The 27,931-nt window shown below is 42.8% G+C and overlaps 2 protein-coding genes across 6 annotated transcripts in view; one reads left to right on the top strand and one right to left on the bottom strand.

The window, feature by feature from the left end:
- Positions 1-21,774, bottom strand: part of dennd6a (DENN/MADD domain containing 6A) — a gene marked incomplete at its 5' end in the record, with an annotated part of 40,544 nt that extends 18,770 nt beyond the window's left edge. The window contains 3 exons of the mRNA XM_080845753.1: positions 383-425; positions 514-552; positions 21,556-21,774. Of these exons, the coding sequence (XP_080701879.1) occupies positions 383-425; positions 514-552; positions 21,556-21,774 (301 nt within the window). The remainder of the gene's footprint in view (positions 1-382; positions 426-513; positions 553-21,555) is intronic.
- A 2,388-nt stretch (positions 21,775-24,162) lies between these two features.
- The window catches only part of slmapa (sarcolemma associated protein a), a 55,984-nt gene continuing 52,215 nt past the window's right edge, over positions 24,163-27,931 (top strand). For all 5 annotated transcript variants that reach the window (XM_080846174.1, XM_080846175.1, XM_080846173.1 and 2 more), the window contains exon 1: positions 24,163-25,945. In XM_080846174.1, the coding sequence (XP_080702300.1) occupies positions 25,748-25,945 (198 nt within the window). In that variant the 5' untranslated portion in view covers positions 24,163-25,747. The remainder of the gene's footprint in view (positions 25,946-27,931) is intronic.

Here is a 27,931-nt window from a genome sequence, read left to right as displayed (position 1 = left end):
AGGTGCAGAGAATGCGTGTTCAATTTAAGAATCCTCATTCTGGTGAGCACAGCTGAGAACAATAAGAACCCATGACTCAGGCGGAGATCTTTTCTGATGTTGGTCTTCCGAAGTCCGTAAGAAAACATTTCAGAAGACACTTAATTAAAAATAATTTTGGAGATCAACAGGGAAGGTCTCGTGATCGACGGGTTGGCGACCCCTGATTTAAACAAAAGGTTTATCTCATATGCCAAACATAGTTGATGTCACTCTTCCCAGACCTACGTATTGTATAGAAGTGATGACCAGTTAATGGGTCAAAACCAAAAATATTCAGGGGGACTTGCCTAGCTGTGAATGACACAGGTCTGTGAGAATTGTGTTGTGGGATAAAAATTACCTGAATTGGAGTCTGGGAAGGACAGGTAGCAAATACTTGTTTTCTGGGGGGAAATGATATATAATATGATTAAAATCATGTTACGCATGACAAGTATACAAAATTACATTTCTGAACATTGTGGAACTTACCTCTTTTTCACTTAGTTTTGAGTGATGTGGATAAATGACCTGAAAGAAATAAGCCAATAAATTATACAGTGGTATTTTTACAATGAAAGTAGATTTTTGTGAAATTCAGACTGATGGTCCTCTTGACACCCACTTCATGTGTGCATTCAAAAAATCTCCAGTCTTTGGTAATGCGTTTGTTGTGTAAAGTACTTTGATATGACCCGAGATGAGAGGTGGTGAAAAAACACCCATGGCTTCACACCTTTCTAGGAAACAGTATTCCAAATGTCAGGACATTCAACCAGAGACCCTTACATTCTAACCGAAGTCCAAGAGGCAAAATAAAGATTCAAATAAAATTCAGTGGATTATGGATTATTGTCAATCTGTAATCCTGATTTGCAAGTCCTTGAAGTCTCACAATAAACAATTGCTTTATCATATTACTAACAACTTACTAACAGAACATGAGTCGAGTTCTCGTGTTTTAAGCACACAAATAACACCAAGTCTTGAACCATCTCTGACATATTGGTTTGAACTATAGATGAGGTTTCACGCTAAGGCAGAGCCTGTGCAGTTAAGCAGTTAGTCATGCTCCTGTGCGGCAGGATGAGTTCTGTGCAGCCATCCTGTTGCCCTTGCTTTACCAGACCGCTTCACTTCGGCATGAGGAAGAGAAGTATACCACAAAGTTTGCCATGCACAAGCACCCTGCAGACATGGCATAGGCCTGGGACAGGTAATGCATTATGTAAAGTTATGTCACAGTAACATTGCTTGTATGTAATCCTGATTATACTGTTTTTTAATCCTCAGGGAATCAGTGCTGAGCATATCCAGAAGCAGGTGGCAAAGTAAAAGTAATCAGCCAGAAGTGTATGCAAGTGTACACTTTTATCAAGCAAACACAGGTGAAGTTTTTTTTTATCATTCTGAAAAAAGATACACCATTCTACAGAACAAGGAATACTGAATCACTGTATATTAAGGCTTCGAACATTAATGATGGTAATCCATTTGTTTTAAGATCCCTGCCTACCCCAGAACTTCTCTCAATTGGAGAAACACTGAAAAGCCTGAGGCTTTTATGTCCTGTGTTTTCAGTGGGTTGTCCGAGCTATCTTTTGTTGACTCCAGGTTTGGATCTGTTCCAAAGGGCTCAGTATTATTTTTTGGATTAACAGTAATTCAAATAGCCCCTTAGTGCTTAACCTAGCACATAAGTCTAGGAGAACTTAGAAGAAGTTGAGAGGACTCCTTACTTACGAAGACCAACTACCAATCAAACGGAAAATGTCAGTTCCTATCATTCCACGTCACAATGTATTGGTGTGAAAATGCAGAATCACTTAAAATATAGGCTACAGTCTCAATTGTGGGGAAAACGTGGAGCTTGTAAAGGATACGCTAAAGTCTCCAACCAACCAAAATGATTCAGTCATATTTGAAATGAAATTAAATGTTTCATTGGACAATCAAACTAGTTCCTGTCCACATAAACGCATCATCATACAGATACGTTTTGAAAACGGTGTGATACTCTGTCTGCTAGTAGTATATTCCTTTTTTATTGAATTCGTAGCCCCTCATTTGTAGCGCAGGCCTACTCACTGCCATCAATCATGCCTTGTTGTCAACCAATCTTTCAAACTTTTAGTTTGACACTTTAAGTGCAACTTCAGATGCTTTGTGTATACGCAATGTAAATGCAATGTGGCAATCTTGTCACACAAAAACCCAAGGTAATCTGATTTTCCCCTGCACATGTTGGCCAAGACCTTAAAAGGAATTACAAGGGATAAAAAGGCAGTGAGCAATGTTATTCCAAAGATGTTTCGATCTGATCACCTTCCACCTACTTGTTACACAGATATTCCAACATGGCTAGAGATCTTGCAGTGGTGCCAACCAAAAAACTGACACATGACTGGAGAACTAGAGATAGCACATCATTTATCTAGTTTAGTATTACCATTTTAAGAGACAAAATGTGAACCAGGATAGACTGCAGTGGCTCAAACGGTGGCTCTATTGCAGAATCTGTCCACCAGCACCAGTTTGTTGATAGACAATTCAAATTGCCAAATGTGATGGGGTGACATCTTAGCCACATAATAATGGTCTAGCGCCACACCAACTCCTCATTAACTGCAAGGTGGCCCTGATACAGTGCGGATATACAGCTCCACCATTATTGAATTTTGGATATGGGACAGCTTTCTGATCCTTTGATTACTGATCTACTCTCGCCGGAGATACCAGCCTATGTCTCGATGGGATCTCCCCAAGAAAGGCTGGGAATCATGGCTACCAAGTCCGCAAACTAGACTTGGATCTCCTACTTGGTGCCTACTAGAATTAGAGCCGGTCTGATCTGACTCAGTCAAACATAGTCTGGATAAGACATATAGGATGAAAACCCGTCGGCCACTGGCATGCCAACACATCTATATCTAGCCAGGCTTCTCTGTCCTGTACCACCAGCACCTTGGCATAATAGTTCAAATTGTAGTCGAGGATAGTTTAAGAAAGTTTTATACACTACCTGAACCCAAGACACAATACCGAGTATGTGATACTTGAATGCTGCCTTACCAGAATTGTTTTATCTCATGTCAGAAATACTACAAAGGGAAACCAATGATTTTGTACAACATGTTTACTGCTGCTTTGAAATGTATAGCAAACTGGATTGAGCCAGGACTGGAAAAGAAGTGGAGGGCTTAGATGCACAAATGCTCAAGATAAGAACATCAGACGAGAGAGAGAAAGAGAAAGAGAAGAGAGAGAGAGAGAGAGAGAGAGAGAGAGAGAGAGAGAGAGAGAGAGAGAGAGAGAAAACAGCAGGTTGCTTCATGAAATACATGCCAAGTCCAGTGACATATGCAGTAAAAACAGGACACAGAAATGCAGACCTAAGCGTTCAATAAGGAAAGCCATACCTGAAACTAACAAATACTGTATAATAAAAAATACATTTTGGAATAGCCAAAAGAACAAAAACACTGGAAAATAGTATTATTTTACAGATTAGCCTAAGTTTTAGATGTTTGGATGAAGGAGTACTAATATGAGACATATCAAAAATTAAAGGACGCCTTCTGTCAGGAGGCAACACGTGAGGCTGGGGAAGCATGTCTCTGACTCCCGGACCATAAGCACCGGTTCCCCTCAAGGCTGCGTTCTGTCCCCTCGATTCTTTTCCCTGTACACCAACAGCTGCACCTCCAGTCACCAGTGCATCAAACTCCTCAAGTGCACTGACAACACCCCACCTCATTGGGCTCATCTCTGATGGGGATGAGTCCGCCTACAGGTGGGAGATTGATCATCTGGTGACCTGGTGTGGACCGAACAACCTGGAGCTCAACGCTCTGAAAACAGTGGAGATTGTTGTAGACTTCAGAAAGAACCCAGCCCCACCCACCCCCATCACCCTGAGTGACTCCCCAGTCGACACTGTGAAGTCCTTCCGCTACCTAGGGAGCATCATCTCCCAGGACCTCAAGTGATGTTCAGCTCCCTCATCAAAAAAGCCCAACAGAGGATGTACTTCCTGCAGCAGCTGAAGAAGTTCCTCCTTACCTCCTCCATCACCATCTGGTACGCTGCTACCACTGCAAATGACAAAGGCAGACTGCAGAGTATCATTCATTCTGCTGAGAAGGTGATTGGCTGCAATCTGCCATCTCTACAGGACCTGTACGCCTCCAGGACCCTTAAGGCCGTTTTTTACTTCTACAATTCTCTCCGATTCGGTCGTAGAGGGACACTTTAGCACACCTTGGCACGCCTTGTCAACACCTTCACCCAGGTGTTAACGCCCATCCGAGCCCTCGGAGAGCTGGTCGGAGAGGAACGCTTTTTTCTAACTTTTCTTAAAGAGTCAGAGAGAGTCGGATACCCCCTTGGCTGTGATTGGCGAGCTTACGGCATCATTTCCAAACTACATAATTTCCGGAATCACACGTCAGGACCTCACATTTCCTGTTTTCTGTCAAAATGTTTTAGTACGACTTTGGTAAACTACAAAGCCTCACCGCTGGCGGCATTACGGCTACAGTATTTTATACAAACCCACGAAAAGTACATTGCTCCCGACCACTGTTGGTCTCTTGGCTGGTGGCTCGGTGTTGAAAGTGCCTTCTCCAACCAGCTTGAACTGACATCTAACGTAATTTGCTACGGAGTAATGCTGGCAGCATTACTTTGCATTCATTAAATAGGAAATGTATTTCATGTATGTGTAAAACCTATTTAGAATCTCTGACTTTACATAAAAGGGCATGTGAAAGACATTTGAGGCAAACATTACTTTTGCCTCAATGAGGGTGGCGTGTGAGAGCATATCAGCACGATAAAGTTGTACTTGTTAGCAGCGAGGCTAGCTAGCTACTATGTGTTTCTGGTCTAAGCATTAGCAGCACACTTTTGAGTGTTATTGTAAATACACTAATGCTTGATTTAGCGGAAAATCTAGTAAACGTACATATCACCTGCGCCTCTGTCTCTAGCCCTTTTCTCAGAGTTTGGGGGGTAATTTTGTTCGAAGTGTGCATGCTTTGTTTCATAGTGACACATTCACGTTACCACTTTTTGACAAAGGCAACCGTCTCGTTGCCAACAATGAGTTCGTTGTCATAGCGTTGTAGTGATATAAAGGTTACCCAGCAATCATTGCCAATCTGAATGTGACAAAAATACCAAAGAAAATAAGAACGTATTCATTTTATTGGATCATTTTATAATAGTTTCTCTATTGTATGTAAGATAAGCATACCGTTTTGTTATAAATCGCTACTATGTTTTTCACAAAAAATTACCACCACGATGGAGATACATTTGAATATATAGCATTAGACATGCTAATTATGACTGAGCTACATGTCTCCAAGGCCCATGTAACGACACCTGCCCGACAGGTCCAGAGGGAGCCCACATGTCAAGTCAGTGACAGATGGGAGGAGGGAGGAAAAACAATCAATGACTTTGAAAAAAGAGGTAATGGGGTAGCTACGGCCTCGACAAACAGTGATTACCCCACCCAGTGGTCCGGCGCTGAATAGGTTTCAGCACGGATAGCCGCCGGAGTAGTAGGGCCGACTAGTTCAAAGTTTTCTAAAATTTTCTGAATCCACCGCCCGCCCATTTTTTTTCGAGGACGGAGAGGGATGCAGAAGTATATTGAGGCCTTTAGGGGTGCAGGTAAGATTGTGGCCGACCCCTCCCACCCAGGACACAAACTCTTTTGAGGAAATCTTGTGAGCAAATTTTAGTTTGGATCTTCAGTAGGCTACAATGGAATAGAATTCACAAAGATACTAGGGATGCACGATATTATCGGCAAGACATCGGTATCGGCAGTTATCGGCTTAAAATCTTAATTATCGGTATCTGCAGATATGAAAAAATTCTGCCGATGTACCTGGCCGATAAGGTGACGTGTAAATTAAGCGCACGCAAAGCAAATGTTTATGAGCGTCGGCTGTGTGGCAGTATCCTACTTCACAGTATCAAGCCTAATTTATACTTCTGCATCCCTCTCCGTCCTCGAAAAAAAAATGGGCGGGCGGGGGCAGGCGGTTGATTCAGAAAAAATTGAACGTACTGGTCGGGCTTACATACTACTCCGACGGCTATGCGTCCTAAAGCCTATTCAACCTATTCAACGCCAGACCGCTGGGTGGGGTAACTACTGTTTGTCGAGCCCGTAGCTACCACATAACCTCTTCATTGGAAGTCATTGAATGTTTTTCCTCCCAACTGTCACTGACATGACACGGATGCTGCTTCAAGACCTGTCGGGCAGGTGCAGTCACATGGGCCTTGGAGACATGTAGCACAGTCAATACTAACATGTCTAATGCTATATATTCACTTGAGTAGGCAAATGTATCTCCATCGTGGTGGTCATTTTTTTGTGAAAAACATTGCGATTTATAACAAAACGATATGCTTATCTTACAAACAATACAGAAACTATTATAAAACGATCCAATAAAATGAATACGTTCTTATTTTCTTTGGTATTTTTGTCACATTCATACTGCAATGATCGCTGGGTAACCTTTGAATAACTACAACGCTATGACAATGCACTCATTGGCCACGAGACGGTTGCCCTTGTCAAAAAGTGGTAACGTGAATGTGTCACTATGAAACAAAGCATGCACACTTCGAACAAAATTACCCCCCAAACTCTGAGGACAGGGCCAGAAAAATAAACCCACGGTATTCATCATACATCATACATCATACATCATGCAGTGTTATAGTTATATCAGACACACAGCAAGAACATGCATACCTCAACATACAGTTGTGGGACTGCGATTTCAACCATGAATATGTTGAAAAACACATACAGGAGCACACTTACTAATGATCATCTGGCAGGCTCTCACACACGAAAGTTGATTCCAAAACTCTCGAATTTAAGACAGAGTGGACTGACAAGTAGGCTATGCATTTGTGCTGCTTGTGGGCAGGACAAAACCGATGTGTTTAATCTGCAACGAGACGGTTGCCCTTGTCAAAAGTGTTAGCGTGAAACGTCACTATAAAACAAAGCATGCACACTTCGAACAGAAATACCCGTAGAACTATGAAGTAAGGGGCAGAAAATTAAACCCACTGCAGTCTTCATACCAATCCACATGCAGTGTTATAGTTATATCAGAAACACAACAAGAGAATGCATACACATGCCAATAAACATTATTCTGATTCTGATACCTCAACATACAGTTGTGAGACTGCCTTTTCAACCATGAATATGATGAAAAACACATACAGGAGCACACTCACTTATTATCCTCTGCCTGGACACCTTTAATGCCCAATTTTCAAGAAGACGATCTTAGAGAAATCGTTGTGTGTGTGGTAGTCGTTTATTGTATAAATTCCTCCTCCCGGGAATCCTCACAACAGCGAATGATGGCAACTAACAGACAATGGTTGATGGTGGAGCTGCTGGACTAGTTTGAGTTATAAGCAGAGGACGTGCTTGTAGCGATTTGAGCGACAACTACAACAACAACAGAACAGGAGACAGGTGGTACGTACGTTTACTAGATTTTCCGCTAAATCAAGCGTTCGCGTATTCACAATAACTCTCAAAAGTGTGCTGCTAATAAGTACAACGTTGTCGTGCCGATTATGCTCTCACACGCCACCCTCATTGAGGCAAAAGTAATGTTTGACTCAAATGTCTTTCACTGCCGTTTTATGTAAAGTCAGTCATTCTAAATAGGTTCTACACATACATGAAATACATTTCCTATTTAATAGATGCAAAGTAATTATGCTGCCAGCATTACTCCGTAGCAAATTACGTTAGATGTCAGTTGAAGCTGGTTGGAGAAGGCACTTTCAACACCGAGCCACCAGCCAAGAGACCAACAGTGGTCGGGAGAAATGTACTTTTCGAGGGTTTATATAAAATACGGTAGCCTAATGCTGCATGCTGTGCAGCTTTGTAGTTTACCAAAGTCGTACTAAAACATTTTGACAGAAAACAGGAAATGTGAGGTCCTGACATGTGTGATTCCGGAAATGATGTTGTTTGGAAATGATGTCGTAAACTGGCCAATCACAGCCAAGGGGGTCTCCGACTCTCTCCGTCTCTTTAAGAAAAGTTAGAAAAAAGCGTTTGTCTCCGACCAGCTCTCCGACGGCTCTCCGACGGGTCGGATGGGCGGCAACACCTGGGTGAAGGTGTTACCAAGGCGTGCCAAGGCGTGCCAAAGTGTCCCTCTACGACCAAATCGGAGAGAATCGTAGAAGTGTAAAAATGCCTTCAGAGGATGATGACAAAATGCCTATTTGTCAGAAAACTTTTCAGGAGAAGGAGGAGGAGATGCAGCTTGGCCATAATGTAGGTTGCATGCATAGATGCAGACCACCCGCGTGCCACGCTTTACAACATTACCTGTCGCGCTAATTGACGTTAATAAGTCACAGAGCTAGTAAGACAACACTAGCTTGTTAGCTTGCATGCTACGTGACACCAGAGAAGTTGATGATACCTCATTTCACGGGATGTGAAACGTTATGTCACAAGCCAACGCTATCTGTACATGGCTCACTTTTGCATTTATGGAATTTATACAGCTAACTTGGCAATAACATTACATAGATTAGTCTAGAAATCCTAGAATGGACATTGTTAAACTGTAAGTCAGTCAACCAAGGTTAGCTTGCAAAGTTAGCCAAGCATGCTACGTGACACCAGAGAAGTTGATGATGCCTCATTTGACCTGATGTGAAACGTTATGTCACGAGCCCACGCGATCTACATGGCTTACTTTTCCATATGTGGAATTTAAACAGCTAACTTGGCAATAACGTTACATAGATTAGTCTAGAAATCCTAGAAGGGACGTTATTAAACTGTAAGTCAGTTAACCAACGTTAGCTTGCCAAGTAAGCCAAGCTGCATTTCCAGAGTGTAGTTGTTCAAGTTCAAGGAGGTACTGTTCAAGTATGAAAATTGTGACGTGAAAATATAAATAAATCTGCCATATTTGAAACCATTTCAGTTTCATGAGTGAATGTCTATTTCTAAATTGATACACATCAAGTCTGTAATGTCCTGTATTTACAGCAATACCCTAGCATAATAACAGATTAATTCTAGTACAGGAGAGACTTTTCAATAATTAAAAAGCTGAGGTGTATATATATATCGGTATCGGCATCGGCAATCGGCCAAAATGAGCTTGTACATTTTGGATATCGGCTAAAATTCAATATCGTGCATCCCTAAAAGATACACAATGTTTAATGATATAGGATAGTTCTGCCTAGAATATAATGATGTCTATGATAAGCAGATGCAATGAAATGTTTTTTTTTTTTAATGTTTTAGGCTATATGTTTTACTATTTTGTATTTGTGTGTGTGTGTGTGTGTGTGTGTGTGTGTGTGTGTATGTGTGTAAAGGAATGTCGAACTTCTAGAATGCAATTGATAGCTAGTGTAAAGACCAATTAAGTAAAAAAAAGAAGACAAAGGCAAGTACGCTAGAATGGAGACAGTATAAACAAATGCTCTGTTTGCCTACTGAGTGCAATTAAAGATGCAGTCGTTTCAGTTTCTGTTTTACAAATGGCTGATATTTAAACTAAACAGCCAATGAAATTGCACCCTACCTTCCGTGCTCCTAAAGGCTGGGATTGTATAGGGCTTGCTCTCTGCCACTAGGTTTGTTACCAATTTATTGGGGCAGGACTGTGTAGCCTAGGGACACTGGTGTATTGTTGACAGCTTACACTGAACAGACAGCAGGAGGACCATGAGAATAATTTCTTTGAAGTGGAGAAAAAAGTGTATTGGATTAAAACCACAGACTTCAACTCCCAATCACAAAGGATAGGCTACTTGCTGAATGATGTGTTTAGCTCTAAGATGATGAGTTCAGATCACCTGAAGCTACTCACAGTTTATCTAAATGGGCACTACGTAGGATAACTACTTAAAATTGGGTGGGACTGCTATCCATATTTATGTCAGGAGTGGACAAGGCAGAGTTGGAAGATGGTGTGATCGGATTTTGTGGAGGACAGAAATTTGCTGACCTTAAATATCTGAGGTAGAAGGCTGTACAAAATAGGCATATGATCTTTGGTTAACATTGATGTCACAGCAATTCCATGGAATAAAAATAATGTTATGGCACTGTCTATGACTCAACTGGTGATCAGTTTATTCCTACCATGGTAAGTAAAAAGATGTAAAAGGTAAGAACATGATTCATTCTTGAAACCAAACGTTAGACTTAGTGTGTATCTGAGCATTATAATGCAAATTGTTACACCATAGCACCGTTTAAGGCTTCATATTTATAAAGGCAAAAGTAAAGGACTGATATTTCAGCTTTTATCCAAAGTGACGCACCACCTGCAGCAATTGTGAATCGATCACGAGTCAGCCGCTAACCACTGCACCACCACTAGACAGATAGCTCTTACTTCAAGTATTCTGTTGAGTAGTGTGTTGTGTTGTTGTAGTGTGAGCGTCACGAGATGAAGAGCACGGCAACGGCTGAGACAAAACAAAGGGCAGGACACTTTGGCATCTAAAAGACATTGCACCGACACCGGTCACGGTTCTACTGGTCGGGTTGCCGCCTCGACACCGAGCAATACGTGCATTGCTGTAACGCCTGCACAGCCAGGAAAGGGCCCGGGCTGCAGTCCCATGCCCCACTACTACGATACCAGGTCAGGGCACCCATGGAACGAGTCGGCGTGACGAAATAACCGCTACATCCTGGTGGCTATGGATTATTTCACCAAGTGGCCCGAGGCGTACGCCACTTCCGACCAGAGTGCAGCAACAACAGCAAAGTTCCTGGTGAACGAGATGTTCTCTCGTTTCGGCGCCCCGGAGGAACTGGACAGCAGGGGATGAACTTCGAGGCAGAGGTGTTCCAGGACGTTTCCTGATTGCTGGGGGTAAAGAAGGCACGAACTACCCCACTACACCCCCAGAGCGATGGACTGGCTGAACGCTTCAACAAGACGCTGGCGGAGCAGTTGACCATCACCGGCAATTGGCAGGCAGATTGGGACCTCCACTTCCCCATAGTCCTGTGGGCGTACAGGAGCGCAGTCCAGGAGAGCACCGGATGCACACCCGCTGCCCTGATGTTCGGCCACGAGCTCCGGACGCCCGTGGATCTGGCGTTGGACCACCCCCGGAGCCAGTCGAGGTTGAGGGCACGCCAGGACTGAGCTACTACCGGCTGCGTGACCAAATCTGCAAAGCGCATGAGCTCAACCAGGAGGCGCTGCACACGGCGGGTACACGACAGAAGCGGGCCTATGACAACCGCTCTACTGGACACAACTTTGCTGCGGGCGATCAGGTATGGGTTTATTCCCCGCAGCGGAAAAGAAGTATGTGCCCGAAGTTATCTAGCAAATGGATAGGGCCATGTGTTGTGTTAGATAATCTGTCAGATGTTGTGTACCGTGTGCAGCTAACAGGGCGTAAAAGAACTATAGTCCTCCACCGTGACCGCCTAGCACCCTACCGGCCATTAGCTCGCCTCAGTAGGGGAATAGAAACTGTGGGGGAATCGTCCACTGGGACTGTGACATTTCCGCCCGCAACGGGGACACCGGGCTGGGCGGTATATCGGTATTTGAGATATATCGATATTTTTAAAAACGAGATATGGAATGAGACGCTATCGTCAACATCGATATAGTTTCATTTCCGTTTAAAGTACAGCACATTTGTTCCGAATAACAGCCATTTCGAGCCGCGGCTGCTGCTTCCTACTCTGCTCCTACTCTGCAATCTGTCTCCCGCTCTGCCTCCGGCTCACACACACACAGCCCCGCCCCCACTCGCGTCACGTTTTTTAAATCCCCTACAGCGCGAAAATAATGTTCCTCCCCCTCAGGAGCAGAGCTGCAAACATACAACTGTTGCTATGGAAACAATATGTAACCGCGAGCTACACGAAGTTTTAGACGGGCCCCTTGAATCCCGCCTAGCAATCATTCAGATCGTACTCAAACAGATCGCTAGTTTTCTACTGATGTTGAACCAGCCTCTGTGTTGCAAGTTGCAGCCTAAATACGTTTTCGTTAATTTAGCAACATGATTTGTTACTGTTTCAGTTGTGTCTTTCGTTTGCCACAAGCGTGATAAAGCAGCATGCAAGTTCTTGGAACTATATGTCTATCTAATCTTTTTATTAAATTGCGATCTATTTAATGTATCTTTCTTGCTGTCGCGCTGAGAACTGAAGCATGTTTTTTTAATAGGATTTCTGCTCCTTGCCAGCATGCCACCCATAGTCTATGCCTACCTGGGCATAGGCACATCATTGCTTATATAATAATAATAATAATCCGAACGTATTGCGTTAGCTAACAGGCAAGGTAACATGGCATTATGATCCATGCACTATGGTTGACAATACAATTAAAATGGCATACTTTTCTCCTCAGTTCGTGTCTCTTCTTTCTTTCTCGGAGTGGCACCCTAGGGTGCCTTCCCGCTCTCTCTCGCACACACACTCTGCCCCACCCCCCACACCTGTCACCCCAGTCCACTCACGTCACTTTTTTTAAAGCCCATTCAGCGCGAAAAAAATGGAGTCCAGCAATCGCGGCGCCGAAGAGCTTGTAAGTAAGCGAAAAAATAATGGGTCCATAGTTTGGAGATGGTTTGGGTTCAAGGTGTCGGACGAGCAACAGAACCAGGTGTTTTGCAGAGAGTGTCTAAGATCGGTCGCAACTAAGGGATCAAGTACGACCAACCTCTTTCACCATTTGCAGCAGCACCACAAGGTCCAGTATGCAGAATGCCTAAAGATGCGTGCAGCAACGCAAACTGTTAAACCTACTGTCAGTAATCCGCAGCAAATATCGCTGAAAGCCTCCCTGAGTAATTCTGTGCCTTATGATCGCGCAAGCGAGAGGTGGCGAGACATCACTCGTTCGGTGGCATACCACATCGCTAAAGATATGGTGCCCATCTCGGCCGTAGAGAAGCCCGGCTTTAAAAAAATGATACATAAGCTGGATGCCAGATACACCTTGCCAAGTCGGCACTATTTCGCGAGAGAGGCCCTTCCGGCCATGTATAACGAGCTGAAAGCCGGCATAAGCTCAAAACTAAAGAAAGTGACCACCTTCGCCCTCACCACGGATATGTGGTCCAGTAGGACCTGCGAGCCATATATGTGTGTGACCGTTCATTACATCGAGGACTGGGCGATGCGTAGTCACTGCCTTCAGACGAGCTACTTCCCGGTGGATCACACCGGGGAGCATATCGCAGAAGCATTAGAAGAGGTAATTTCAAGCTGGGGTCTCAAGCCATCGGGACTGGTGGCAGTGACTACGGACAACGGGAGCAACGTTGTGAAGGCTATCGAGCTGGCGCAGTGGACGAGGATGCAGTGTTTCGGCCATAGACTGCATCTTGCCATTGGTGAGTCAATGTGAATTCTAACGCCTAAATACATGGCAATGATTGGGCGTGTCCCGAACCTTGACATAAACGTGACGTGTTAACGGTTTGAAACGAATTCATTGGTCACACAGCCCGTCCCTGATTTGCATAATCTAAAACAATGTGTAACTTCACAACGTTTTATATGGCAGTCCATAGGTTTAGGGCAGCACATGATTTTAAGTTTTTTCTTAAAAAAAATATATACTGGGATTGGGTCTAATAGTTGTATTAAATATAGTAGAAATTATAGTAAAATTATAGTAAAATGAATATAGTAAAAGTATTATCAATACTGTTACATATTTTTCATATGTATATGCCACATTGATCATACATTCTACTCTATACACTATATATATTTATAAAAAATACTATGTATAAATATATTAGAAGTTCAGAGGTTCTCATTGCTGAATTTGATTAATTTATTCTGTAATGCTATTATAAGTCATAGTTTTTAAAGTCCAGAGGTTCTCATTTCTGTATCAGATTAAAAACTGTGATTTATGATATCATACAGAACAAATTAAACTTAATTTCTGTATCAGATTAACAACTATGCCTTATAATAACATACAGTACATCAAACATGTATTTAAAGTGTGCTTTTATTTTGTCAGGATATGCTATGGATGACCCTCGCATCACCCGTGCAATGTCCATCTGTAAAAAAGTGGTGAGCGGCTTTTCCTATAGCTGGAAGAGGAGAAGAGGCCTGGGTGAAGCGCAGCTGCAACTGGGTCTGCCCTCTCACCAACTCATCACTGAGTCAGCGACGCGTTGGGGCTCAAGGTTGGCGATGGTGGAGAGGGTCCTTGAGCAAGAGAGGGCTCTTAACAAGGTCCTGTCGGCTGACAAGAAATCCCGGCATCTGGTGTTTACGTGGCAAGATGTCGAGGTCATGGAGTCAATTAAGAAGGCCCTTAAGCCGCTTCAGGACTTCACCGATGCCCTGTCGGGAGAGGAATATGTCACCCTCTCATATGTGAGGCCTGTGCTTCACCTGCTCAACTCAAGTCTCCTGGCACCTGAGCAGGATGACACAGAGCTATCCCGGTCCATAAAGGCTCACGTTTTGGAGTACCTGAATGGGAAGTACTCGGAGCAGTCCACCAGCGACCTCTTGGACATTGCGTCCTTGTTAGACCCCCGATTCAGGGCAACTTACACCCCAAAAGAGAAACTTGAAGGACTGAAGTTCCAACTTGTCCAAGAAGCGGAGGCTTCAGTCCGTGAACAGGGCGTCCCTTCACCTGAGCTGCCTCGCCCTGCTGAGCCTAAGCATGACGAGCCGCCAGCTAAAAAGAAGAAAACGCTGTCGTCCTTCTTCAAGATGACCACACCCTCTTCTTCTTCTGGCACCACCACCACCACTGTCACACCAAGGGAGGCAGTCCAAAATGAGCTCTCCAGCTACCTCATGGCAGCCTGCATCAGTAGTGATGACAACCCTCTTCAGTGGTGGAAAGACCATGAGGTGGCCTTTCCGGCTCTGAGCTGCCTGGCGAAAAAATACCTTTGTGTGCCAGCCACCAGCTCCCCCTCTGAAAGGGTTTTCAGTTGTAGTGGAAACATTGTCACCTGTCAAAGGGCATCCTTAAACCCTGACAGCGTGGACAGGCTGGTTTTCCTGGCCAGAAACCTGGAGTAGGCCGCCTGCTGGCCTGAAACATAAATGTTTAATGTTACAGAAACATAATTGTTAAATGTTATTTGTTCTAAACTCAGCACAAAAAGTAAGGACATTTGTGTTTGGTAGATTATTTCTTTGTTATATGCTTCTTTACAAACTAAGAAACAATCTACCAAACACAAATGACCTTACTTTTTGTGCTGGGTTTATTTGTTCAATGAGATTTGCACACATTATAGATACATTGTTGTTATTGTTGTATTCTCTTATGTTCTCTGTTTTTTGAAGTATTTTATTGAACCTTTTACTTATTTGCACTTTTCAGATATGCACTATATTGTTCTATCTTGTTCTATTGTGTTATTTTTTGCTGTGTCTTAAAATATTTTGAGCCAAATCGAAACATTTTCTGTTGTTTTAAGTTACATTTAATTCAATTAAATAACATCACACAACGTGTGGCTTTGACTGAAACGTTGCAGATGCGTCTTTCTGTCATGGGCCAAATAAAGACGTGCAGGCAACTCATGGGCGACTGCGCTTTCGCTGGCTACATCGAATCTAAACGACACGTAGGCCCGATTACCTCAAATATCAAATGAACGGACGGTAAAGATCCCTATGGCGAGGGTACGTGCAGTTTCGGTAGGTCGGGACAATTTATGAATTTGCCTATTTTAATGCAGCTGCCGTCACGTAAGTTAATGGTTATGCAGCGACTCATTGAAAATCTTGGTTACACTCTGCACCGCCCGTTGTCTCACCAGGATTGCGAACTTTGCAACTTGCTGCAGCTGCTTGGTCGGTCTCTTCCTCTCTAACTTGGTCAGGCATAGTACGGTTTAAGTAGCATCACTGCTAATGTTAGTTAGTTAGCAAGTAGGCTATTTGTGGCTGGCACCTGACTGACAGATACATTGCTGACGCACATTGTGTTGCAAATTGTACATACATGTGATTTAAATAGGCTTAAAGGTTACATAGTGTATGACATAGATGATAAATATTGACACTTACCAGGAACACAGTTCGTCAGCCGTCCGTTTCAATACAAGTTGACCAGACTACTTGCTATGAAAGATGTGAAGCACAAAAACCGTTGCAAATGACAGCAGTCAATTAACTTTACGCGGGTGTTATTCAAATAATCAACATAACTTTTTGGAACATTCTGAAGAGCTGTATAATTTGATGAGATACGTTAATGACATCACACAAATATAACAGGCACATCAGCAACTTGCGTGATTCTTTTCATGTAGGTAGACTGATTCATTTAACAAATTAAGGATTGAGAACAAGCACAGCGACGTCACTGAAAAAGAGAGCACAGAATGCCGAGTTGGAGCGTGCCAACGGCAACTATGTTATTATTGCGTCAAAAAATATCGATATTTATCTTATATCGACATTTTGCTTGAAAATATCGAGATATGACTTTTGGTCCATATCGCCCAGCCCTACATCGAACCACTCAGGGCGTACCCGCAGAGCCCCTGCTCATCTTCAGGACTTTGTCATGCAGGCTGGGGTTTATGGGGACATGTAACCCGCCTGGAGGGGGCTATGTAGCGTAGCTCGGATGCCGCTACACAGACTTGTGTTATGGTTTTGCCGCGGTGTATTATGGGAGTAATCCACCACAGCTGTTAGCCTAGCCATAGTGCTATGTGTTGTGTAGATCTCATTGTTGTGTTAGGTCTATGTAAATACCTGCCTGTTATGTTCTCATGTGACCTGTACATAACTTGAAGTGCCATCGTGTTTATGTCATAGATGTATTGTGATTATAATTTTCTGTGAGTGTTCGAGAACAGTAAAGATTTTGGAACACAAGTGCTGACTCGAGTGCATTCTTTACTTCACCACAATACCAATCAGGGTCCGCGAATCTGGCAAAAAGCTGTTCATATATGAGCCAACAGCCATTAAAATGACACCCCTCATATCTGTATTCCTGAAGCAATTGTTGGTTGGCTGGAATAGTTTATGGCTCAGTTCGAGACACTATGTGAACTAGGGCTGTGCAATTAATCGAATTTCGAACGCGATATCGATTTTGGGGTCAAACGATCTCCAAACTCGTATAATCGAGTTGAAATGATTAATTTGACATTTTCCGTTTTACAGTAGGCTTAGAGAGTTTATGAAAGTTTATGAAAGAGACGCGCATGCGAAAGCATCAACGCGGCGAGAGGGAGTACAATCTAAATTAAACGTGCTGCATCAGGAAGTATGCCGTTGGCAGGAGGCGGGACATGCCAGTGAACCGCCAATCAGCAGCATCGACTGTTGACAGACATGTTGGAGTAGACCTACCGTGTGGAATATTAAAGTTTCAGTAACGTTACAGTTGGAAGAACGACAACAAGTTCCTATAGCAGGCTTTAACTGGGATTGTTTTAGGGCAAAACTGCAAGGTACATCTTGTATATGTATTTCTGTTTAACAACAATATGATTTTTATTAGCCATGTGTTTGTGATGGCTTTCTGACTTTTAACTTTGCTATGGAGTAATGCTGGGACCGTTGTTCTCTAGCCATTAAATAGGGAATTAATAGTTTCACGTATGTGTAGAACTTATTTTTAAATCGCTGACTTTACATAAAACGGCTGTGAAAGATACTGGAGGCAAGCACTTCCCCTGCCTCCGTGAGGGGGGAGTGTGAGAGCATGTTAGAAAGCCAAAGTTATACTTATTAGCAGCGAGGCTAGGTAAACATGGCGGTGTTGTACCCGATTCAGCACCCTCCGCGTCAGATGCACCCCCTCGTTCTAAAGAGTAGCCTACAAACAACCGATGTTTTTCTTCCAAAAAACTCGGATAATAGCGAACGCAAAATAACACCTTTTTGTTCTGTGGAAATATATAGCCTGTCGTGATATATATTTCAACAGAACAAATAGGTGTTATTTTGCGTTCGCTATTATCCGAGTTTTTTGGAAGAAAAACATTGGTTGTTTGTACTCTTTAGAACAGTTTAAAAGACTGCAATCACTTGTGTTCTTCTCTTCCATCTCTTTCACAAATAATGAAATCGTTGTATAGTATTTGGAAGAAAAACATCGGTTGTTTGTACTCTTTATAACGAGGGGGTGAATCTGACGCGGAGGGTGCTGAATCGGGTTCAACAGCGGCGGTAACATGACTCGGCTAGAAATAATTATTTTAGAACAGTGCGTCGACGCATGCCTGGCTAAAAGCCTGTCCTACAGTCGAGTCATTCGTCAGTGCATTTGGCTGTCAATGTTGTGGCAGTGCACTTAAACAAGAAGAAAGTTAATTTTACTTATACGTGTTTCTGTGTGATATTTGATTGTCTTAATATATATATTTTATTCATGAAATGTTTTATAAAAATCAAGTGTTATATTCAGAATGTTGTGGCGGTACACTTACACACGAAAAAGGTTTTATTTTGGATACTTATACGTGTTTGTCATATTTGATTGTGTCAATAAATGCATGTTTTCAAAAATAATCGTGATATCAATATTGACCAAAATAATCGTGATTATGATTTTTCCAATAATCGAGCAGCCCTAATGTGAACACAACTTTTCTCCACTATAAATCACCTTCTCAAACCCCCTTCACCATCCTTTTCCGAGGTCACTGAAGAGAGGTGCAACTTGCACATGACTTTCTTCAGACAAAAAGTTGAGAACATCCACTCACACCTCTCCAACACTTCTGCCATGCCTCTCACAACTGCCAACTCACTGTTAAAGTCTGTCCCGCCCCTCACGCAGGAAGAGGTGGAGGCTATCATCAGAAAAATGAAACTGTCCACCTGTGCCTTGGACCCTTTCCCTTCAACCCTGCTGAAAACCAACATCTCTGCCATCTCTCCACTCATCACCAGGATCATTAACCTCTCCCTCCTGGCCGGCCATATCCCTAACTCGTTAAAAACTGCTGTCATCAGACCACTGTTGAAAAAACCCTCTCTGGATCCTGAAGTCCTCTCCAACTACAGGCCCATCTCCAATCTTCCTTTCCTGTCAAAGGTTCTGGAAAAAACTGTTGCAGCACAACTCCAAGATCACCTCAAACTTAACAACCCTTTTGAGAAGTTGCAGTCAGGTTTTCGTACTGGCCATAGTACAGAGACAGCCTTGGTCAGAGTCACCAATGACCTCCTGATGGCAGCAGACACTGGCTCCCCATCTCTCCTCATCCTCCTGGACCTAACAGCTGCTTTCGACACAGTGGATCACAACATCCTCCTCCACCGCCTGCAATACACCATTGGGCTCTCAGGCAATGTGCTAAACTGGTTCACCTCCTACCTAACCGACAGAACTGAGCACGTCGCCTTGGCCAAAACATTTTTTTTACACCCACAACGTCACCTGCGGCGTCCCTCAAGGCTCTGTGCTGGGCCCCACCCTCTTCTCCCTCTACCTGCTCCCCCTGGGTAATGTCATCAGCAAGCATGGGATTTCCTACCATGGCTATGCTGATGACACACAGCTCTACATTAGGACAACACCCACTTCTGCTGCACCTCTGCCAACATCCACTCTGACCACCTGCTTGGAGGAGATTGAGGCGTGGATGAAGGTAAACTTCCTACCGCTGAACAGTTCGAAAACGGAAGCCATACTAGTCGGCACACCACATCAGCTCCGCTCTTCCACCATCACTAGCATTACCTTCTCTGGCCAAAACATCTCTCTTTCAAAATCAATTACCAACCTGGGTGTTAAAATGGATGCTGAATTGACTTATGACACCCACATCAAACACCTCTGCAAGGTTTCATTCCATCACCTCAGGAACATTGCCAAACTCCGTCCCTCACTCACCCTGGCAGATGCAGAGAAGCTTGTCCACGCCTTTGTCTCCTCCAGACTTGATTACTGTAACGCACTCCTCATTGGGATCCCTGGCAAGAGCATAGAGAGACTGCAATACATCCAGAACAGCGCTGCCAGGATCCTGATGAGGGTGCGTAAACACGACCACATCACCCCCACCCTGAAAGCACTTCACTGGCTCCCAGTCCCACTCAGAATTGAGTTCGAGGTCTCCCTCCTCACCCACAAATGCCTATACGGACATGCTCCCCCCTACCTCAGGGAACTCCTCTCCCCCCAGACCTCCTCACGCTCCCTCCGTTCTGCATCTGCAAACACCCTTCAAGCCACCAGAACTAAGCTCTGCACTATGGGTGACCGGGCTTTCTCCTCTGCTGCCCCAAGGCTGTGGAATGCCCTCCCTGACCATCTCAGGGCCTCACAGTCTACTGACGTTTTTAAAAAAGGCCTAAAAACTTATCTTTTTTCAAAAGCTTTCTGCTAATTATGTTCTTTGTTGTTGTTTTTATGTGAATATGTAGCACTTTGAGATCTGTATGATGTAAAGTGCAATACAAATAAAATGTATTATTATTATTATTATGTTTTTTCCAATGTACACACTGAACGAACAGTTAAAGACGAGGTGCAATTCCTTGGAATCGACTAAAGTGAATTTAATTTGAAGTAATTTGACAACCACATTATATAATAAGGCATGTTTGTAGTTAAGAGCAAGCAACCAGTTAAATGTAGCGTCAGAAGTACCTTAGACGCCCATTCAATTCAGGTTTCTTCAAAAACATCCTCATGATGATGTCTGCCACAGGCGAAATTATGAACATTATTCAGGTTTACTAACAACATGACCACAGCGTTGCAAGGTGCCGGGGGGGGGGTTAGCGAAGCTTCCAAGATGCCGAGGAAACCCGGAGTGTCCCCAGCATGCTTTTAGCCAGAGGCTGTTTGCTCTGTTAGTTCTGTTAGAATAAGGTCATTTCTTTCTCCCTTTTTTGTCCAACGTTACTGTGTATGACTTATCGTTTCGTACGTGTGTTATGCTGTCAAAGTCTGTGTTAGCTCCCTGTGTAATGTGTTATGTGCCCACTGCCACGTTCTGTCAAAGCTACACTTGCCTCCCGTTCCCAATCAGCGTGATAAAACTATGGTCATGCAAGGTAGGTTTCCATTATGCTTACAGAAGACTCTTAGTTCGCTTAAGACAACATCGCGAAACTCGTGGGTAATACAACACTAGAAGGAAGAGTGAAGCTAGTTGCTATTTGCGTAGCTGATTAGCTAACGTTTGGGGCTAACTCTGTAGTAGTGTACACAATGCTAGCTAGGGCAGGGATACATAAGTTCTTGTTTGTCTTGCTAGTACTATTTAGCTCTATGCGAATTTCCATTACACCGGATTACAAGGACAATCAGAGGATATAACCTCGCAAACACAACTTATCAGATAATACAGCCTGTTTGGCGGTTATACAATACGGTTCCTGACTTCAGATAATATTATGTCCAAAGGAAGCTAACGTTAACGTGTGCTAAGTCAACATCAATAGTGAAAACATTTGCCAGCTGTTCCACGCATTTGATACATTTAACAAACGCAACTGTGACATAATTTGTTTCTTACCTCCACTGCTTGGCCAAGTTCTAGATCGAAACCTACGACACAAATACAGTGAAGCCATGCAGAGAATCGGTCCCATGGCAGTAATAGCTGATCAGATTCCTCTTCTCCAGGCCCATCGCCCGGCATTTCCTCTGCTGGAGAGATTCGGACATCCTGTTCCAATATATCCTCGGACTCCTCGACTTGCTCCTCTATCTCTTCAGCAGTTTGCAAGGCCATAACAAATGGCGACTATTACGTTCTCCTTTGTATCTCTAACTTTATAACGAGTAACCACCACAGCCACTTCAATTCACCCTGCACACAACAACAGGGGATGGAAGTCCTTGACGTCAGTTACGCTGCACGCGTGATGCAAAAAGGCGGTCTCTATGTGAGATTCAACCGTAGACATTTAAAGGGGTTTTATGTCCATGGATTCAACCAAAGTCCTTATATCTAACAACCACACTCTATACATAATTTAATCTTGAACACAACAATTAAATTCAATTTGATGCATTTATATTACTGAAACATATAACTGAAATTGTCTCAAGGCAAAGGACTCCCTACTTTTAATTATACACACAACAAAGTGATTTCCCTTAAATATGCTCTTAAATAAATACTTCTCACAGCAGCAGTTGAATTAGGCCCACTACACTTCCAGAAGGCTCAACAGTGGTGTCTGGCATCCCAGACCCACCACCCTCCACTCACAATGGGTTAGGACTCATGTCAATACCATAGACAAAAACACATAATCCTCAAGCCACACCACAAGCATAACTGAGAGACCTCGCCACAACAACCATGACTGCATGCCAGGCCAACAAGGTTCTTCATCTATCTGTCCCTCCAAGATTTTGTTATTTTGCATGTTCACAAATTCACTAAAATCCAATTGTGGACTGCAATTTTCTCTCCTTACAGCAATATTAATATTACAGCAATATTAAATAAATAAATCATGATCAGCTTTGGTCAAATAAGTAGCTCCTCTGTATCATTTGTGCATAACTTATCATCTGTTTGGAACTCAAAAGCACAGGGGTTTGAATGCTTATCCAAGTAGAATATTGCAATTTACTTATGTTAGCAGACTAAGCTAGACTTCTTACATTGCCTTTGGAAATAAACTATAGCTCAAATGTTTGCAATTAACAAACTGATTGGGGAAATATGTGTAGGTGTCAAATCTTTTCCCAAATCCTGTTGATAAGCAACAATGTCTTTGGTCTCAAAGAACAATTTTCCACAGTCCTCTTGCTCCAGCTTTAAATCTTTGATGTTTGCTAGTATTACTGTTTGTATCGCATTGTCTAGCTCTAGCACTTCTGCTATTGTTGTAACTACATACATTTAAAAACGAATGCTTCATTTCAATGTTATTGCACTTAACCACCACCCCCACCCCCCGGAAAATCTCTTCCAGACTATAATCCCAACGACAACAGAACTAGGAGCAATAGGCGGGCATAACCAGGCTACCAAAGAGTAGGTGATGGGTCCTCTTTGTCTAATTAAAGACTAGATGGGCTGTGTTCTGGTTAATCTGTTACCCTCCTGTGAGTTTAAATTAATTATGAATGGCAAGTGAATTAAATAACCCTCCTTAACTGTTGAAAATGTAGGGGGGACATTCCTCTTATTGTCTAAGGGGGGCCATGAAAAGTTTTGGAATCTCTGCTGTAACTCATCCTGCACAGCTGTACCCTTTGGGGTTGGGGTAAAGACAGGTCTCAGATAAACCTGGTGGTTATTGCTATTCAAGGATAGCCTGCATTGAGTTTAGAGTTTGATTCTTCCCCATGTCGTTAAGGATTCCCCATTAGATATTAGAGTAGGTTAATACATAACTCATTCATGTTTTCATAAACGTTTTTCTTCAAATCATGGTTCGGATTCGTATTAATAAGATTGTGATTGAAATGTATGATTTAACCCTTATTCATTTATTAACTAACTTACTAACAGGAGTCTGTATGCCTATGTAAGTCGCTTCAGATAAAAGCGTCTGCTTAATACCTTTATACCTTTACCTTTAATCCTGGCGTGGTCAACAGATGTCGCGTCAACAGAAGTCGTGTCCAATGATGGCTAATCACCATATCAATCTCATGATCAGGCGGGTATTTCAAGTAGCCCAAGTGGTAAACCTTCTAAAAGAAGAATCCATGGGTCTCTTCTATTAGGAAGTTTACCACTTACTCTGAGTTAATTTACCCAGGTTTATCACTACGTTGTCTACTTGAAATAGCCAGCTAGTGTCGCTGCGGTTTTGTTAGTGTATAGGTGAAGCAGAAGGCACATCGAAATCAGTTCAGGCTAACTTCTCAGGATTTGAGGTTAACATTCAACCATACCGTAGCCCTGGGAATACCATTGGGATATGATCACACAAACAGATTCCAAACACCACAAAACTGTCATTACAAGTTTCCTTAAAACTTGTACTTTATCAACAATTGTTTTTGCTAAAGAGGCATTGGCTTACTTGGGCTTGGAAGATTTATATGATTGGACAAGCATTTGTCAGTATCACATATTCCCACCCCTCGTTACGTTATGGGTATGTCGCGTGCGCGAGCGCGGTGTTGGCGCTGCCCGGTTTGTGTATTTCATTTCACTATGGCGGCGGTCAATTGCGGAGGAGGACAAGTTGCTTCGATTTGCCTCCAGTCTAACTTGGATCGGCATTAACCTATAGACGCTATCGTCATTCCTGTTTCGTCTGAATATCAAGATATCATAAAAACCAATGGCTTAACGTGGAATCTTTTTGACATCTAAGGAACTGGTGGTGCGTCTCTGGCTGTCTGCAAGACTTGGTTTTCCGTGTCCACTTAAGCTATTTAGCAAGCCATTCAGCTATCTGATAAAATCCCGGATTTGTGATTATTTCTGTTGAACAAGTTGGCAACTACTTTCGACGGCGGCTAACATCACTTCTACTGACGCCGAAGACTCAAAGGAACACGGATTTACCCAAACTCATTTTTTGGCTCAGTCGGGCAATATTGTTGATTTGCAAGCTAACATTAGCTATCTAAACCAACCAACCAACCAGCTAGCTAGCTGGCTAACATAACTTAGAGATCAGACCAAGTTAGGCAGCTCTTTATATAAATAGAAGGCGACAAAAGGTATTACATTTTGAGCAAGATAAAGCAATTTTGAGCGTATCACAGATAAGTCAGACTGAATCACGGATGAATATTTTCCCCAACAGACGTCAGCTAATAGACTGGAAAGTGTGCTTCTGTTGTGGGGAGGGGTAGCTAGGTAGCTAGCTGGGTAGGAATGCTAGCAAGCCAGTTGGAGAATATTAGCTAACGTTAGACGTACAACCGTTTTGCGGGATGCGTGCTTGAACTTTGCATCACAGTACAACGTATAGACATAGCAGTTAAGTGTCTGTGGCAAGTGATCTCAAGTTGAAAAGACAACGCTGAATGTTAAGTGTTTGCTGTGAGAGTCACTAACGCCTTACGACAAATTCCTAAACAACGAAAGGTAACGTCAAAATCTAGGAACACGAAGGATTCGTTAGCAATTTGCTATCAAGGTGGCCACGGATGGCCAACAGTAGTTATATGGTCACTGCGATTTTATAAGTGCACTGAATAGGTTGCCAACAAATGGGTAACTGTTTCTAATTCATTTGGCTCTTGTTTTGAGGAATCGGTATTAGTGTTCTCTTCGAAGAATGTGTCTGCGTCGTTCGCCAGTTTACCGTAGGTAACCCCAAAGATTAACATTATTCACCGCTTAGCTGACGTTAGCTAGCATAGTGCATTCAATATGGGTTACCACTGAGTTAAGAACCTGCAGGTCTGGCCTAAAACGCCTTCATAAGAAAGGTATATTTTATGGATTTTGACAGCTATATTTAACCTGGGGTAATTTTTTGGACAACATGGCCATCTTCGTAGACGGTACACTTGCTTATACATGATAATGAGTTTATGTTTGAGTTATGTAGACAGTTAGGTATTACGTTAACTCCTTGATGAGGTCCCCCCCCCCTAAATTGACATATTTAAAGGGGTAGGAGAAAACATAAGTGGTTTTGGTGGATATCCTGTCGCGGCGAATATCTTTAACAACTATTCCATTTTAGTTTGGGGAATCTAGAAAGTCAGTCATTCTGGATCAAGAAACCTTGTCTTTCGTATCTGGTTGGAGTAACACTCCCAAGCCATCATCAATGCCTTCAGCGCTGGCCGTTTTTACCTGCCGCCCGAATTCACACCCTTTTCAGGAACGTCATGTCTACCTGGACGAGCCAGTCAAGATTGGGCGATCGGTGGCTCGCTGTCGTCCTGCTCAGAACAACGCAACGTTTGACTGCAAGGTGTTGTCCAGGAATCATGCACTCGTCTGGTTCGATCACAAAACGGGCAAGGTAAGCTCCGCCGTACTTTATTAAGGACCGAATTGTTTGAACAATCCGTAATGTTACACGTGTGGGAAATATATGCAAATACATCATTGTAGATTTTTTTTTTGTATCTCTTTTTTTATTCGACAGAGTATTGTTTGGTAGTGTCCTTTCGAGTGCTGCTATAATCATATCACTGGAACGTTAATAGCCACGCTTTAAAATGCAGGTTGTTGAACTGAGATTGGTGGACAAGTTGATTGTTGTTGCCGTTGTATTGTAATGGCGAGATGTTATCTATAGCGAACAATTCATATCGAAAAGAGATACTGCACCGTAAACGGAATTGAACCCTATGGAGTTAGAGGCCAGATTCAGGCACTTTGGTTATTCTATTAACCTCTGAATTGTATAAAAACGTAAGCAATTTTTTTTAGCAGTGGTCCCAAACTCAAATATATGTTTTAAACATCAAACAGAAATGTTGTAGTTAGTTTTGTAAAACTGTAATTTTACAGTTATATGTTGGTAGCATACCTGCTGTAGATTTCCAGGTTATCTGCGAAAGACCCACCATCAATGCCCCCGCCCCCGTTTAAAACTGTACCACAGATTAATAGAATAAATAAAGGATGTGAAAGTGAAATGACTTGTAATTAGTCTTAGATTCATAGCTCATAGAACAACATTTTTCAAAAGTACAAACTGTGTGTGTGTGTTGAGAGGCTGACCAGTTTAATAGCAATGCAAGCTTACATGCTTCTTGTGACTCCTGATGGAAGTGTATAATAAAGGCATATTATTATGCAAACACTTGCATAATAATAACTGATCTAGACTGTTAATATTGAGTAGCATATAATCAAAGCCTCTAGGTTAGGTTGCCAGGTACGACACTCATCTTACATGAGAAAACAACCATTTGATTTATATCACTAACAAATTGGGAGACTATCAAGAGAAATGACCAAACAGGAGCACCATGGGAAAAAGGGTGAAAAATAGAAAGACTCTGATGAGAAACGGAGTGTTGGCAGGTATGTGGTAGTATGTATGCATGTCACATTTGTGCTTTAGGCATAAAAGCTTTGTATAGATCAATATCTCTGTGTCTGTCTCTCTCTCTCTTGCTCTCCATATTTAAGAAGCATTATCAAAAAGTTTAGAGACTGTGCCTATTAAAAGCAAAAAACGAACATGATTTAAATTTGACGACCACCACCTTGTGCAGCGATACAACGCTCTCACTGCTGCTGTGATGCTTGGAAGGTTCCCTGGAAGTCCCATTCTTTAATCCATCCCCTTCAGCTTGAACTTCATCTTGCCGAAAAGGAAGTCGCAGGGAGCCAAATCCAGCTAGGTGTGGTGGTGGGTAGCGGTACGTTGTCATGACCAAGCACCAAAGCATCTTTCTTTTGGAGGGCCTTAGTGTTAGCATCCACCAATTGTTACGGTAGTTAACGGTTTCTGTATGCAACGGCTTACTGCTGCTGTGGTGCAATCAGCAATTCTTGCGAAAATGCGTCTCTAGTAAATCATCATTTTCCTCTTCAGCTTTCTGCCATCTGATTCTTTGGCAGCCCCTACGGAAGTATGGTAAAAAGTTTAGAAATTTGGCACACTGATGAAGGACAGTAGCCTGTATACCAGCCCGAACCCCGCCCACAAAATGTTTGGTCTGGGAAGTTCGGTCTGGCTCTGTGTCAGTTGGGGAGACATTATCAGAGGGCAGGATTCTGCCGTACCAATCAAATTGTCAGAGCGGGCTTTATACGATGATGGACAGAATATCAACCAACGCTTGAGTTGAATTAACAGTAGATTCAAATTCGTACCAAGATGGCGGCGTCTCGGGAGCCTGTTAGTGGGAAATATTTTATGTGAATTATGCTATCTACACGACTTTTTATGTCTACATTGACTCGGTTAGTTGTGTATGTGCAACATGTTGCCGAGGATTGTATGTCTTAACTGAAGCGCTCTTGACCATTATTGTTAGGGAATGCTAAC

Source organism: Sprattus sprattus (assembly GCF_963457725.1).
Source record: "Sprattus sprattus genome assembly, chromosome: 10".
Classification (NCBI taxonomy): domain Eukaryota; kingdom Metazoa; phylum Chordata; class Actinopteri; order Clupeiformes; family Clupeidae; genus Sprattus; species Sprattus sprattus.
This window is presented reverse-complemented; position numbering and strand designations above follow the sequence as displayed.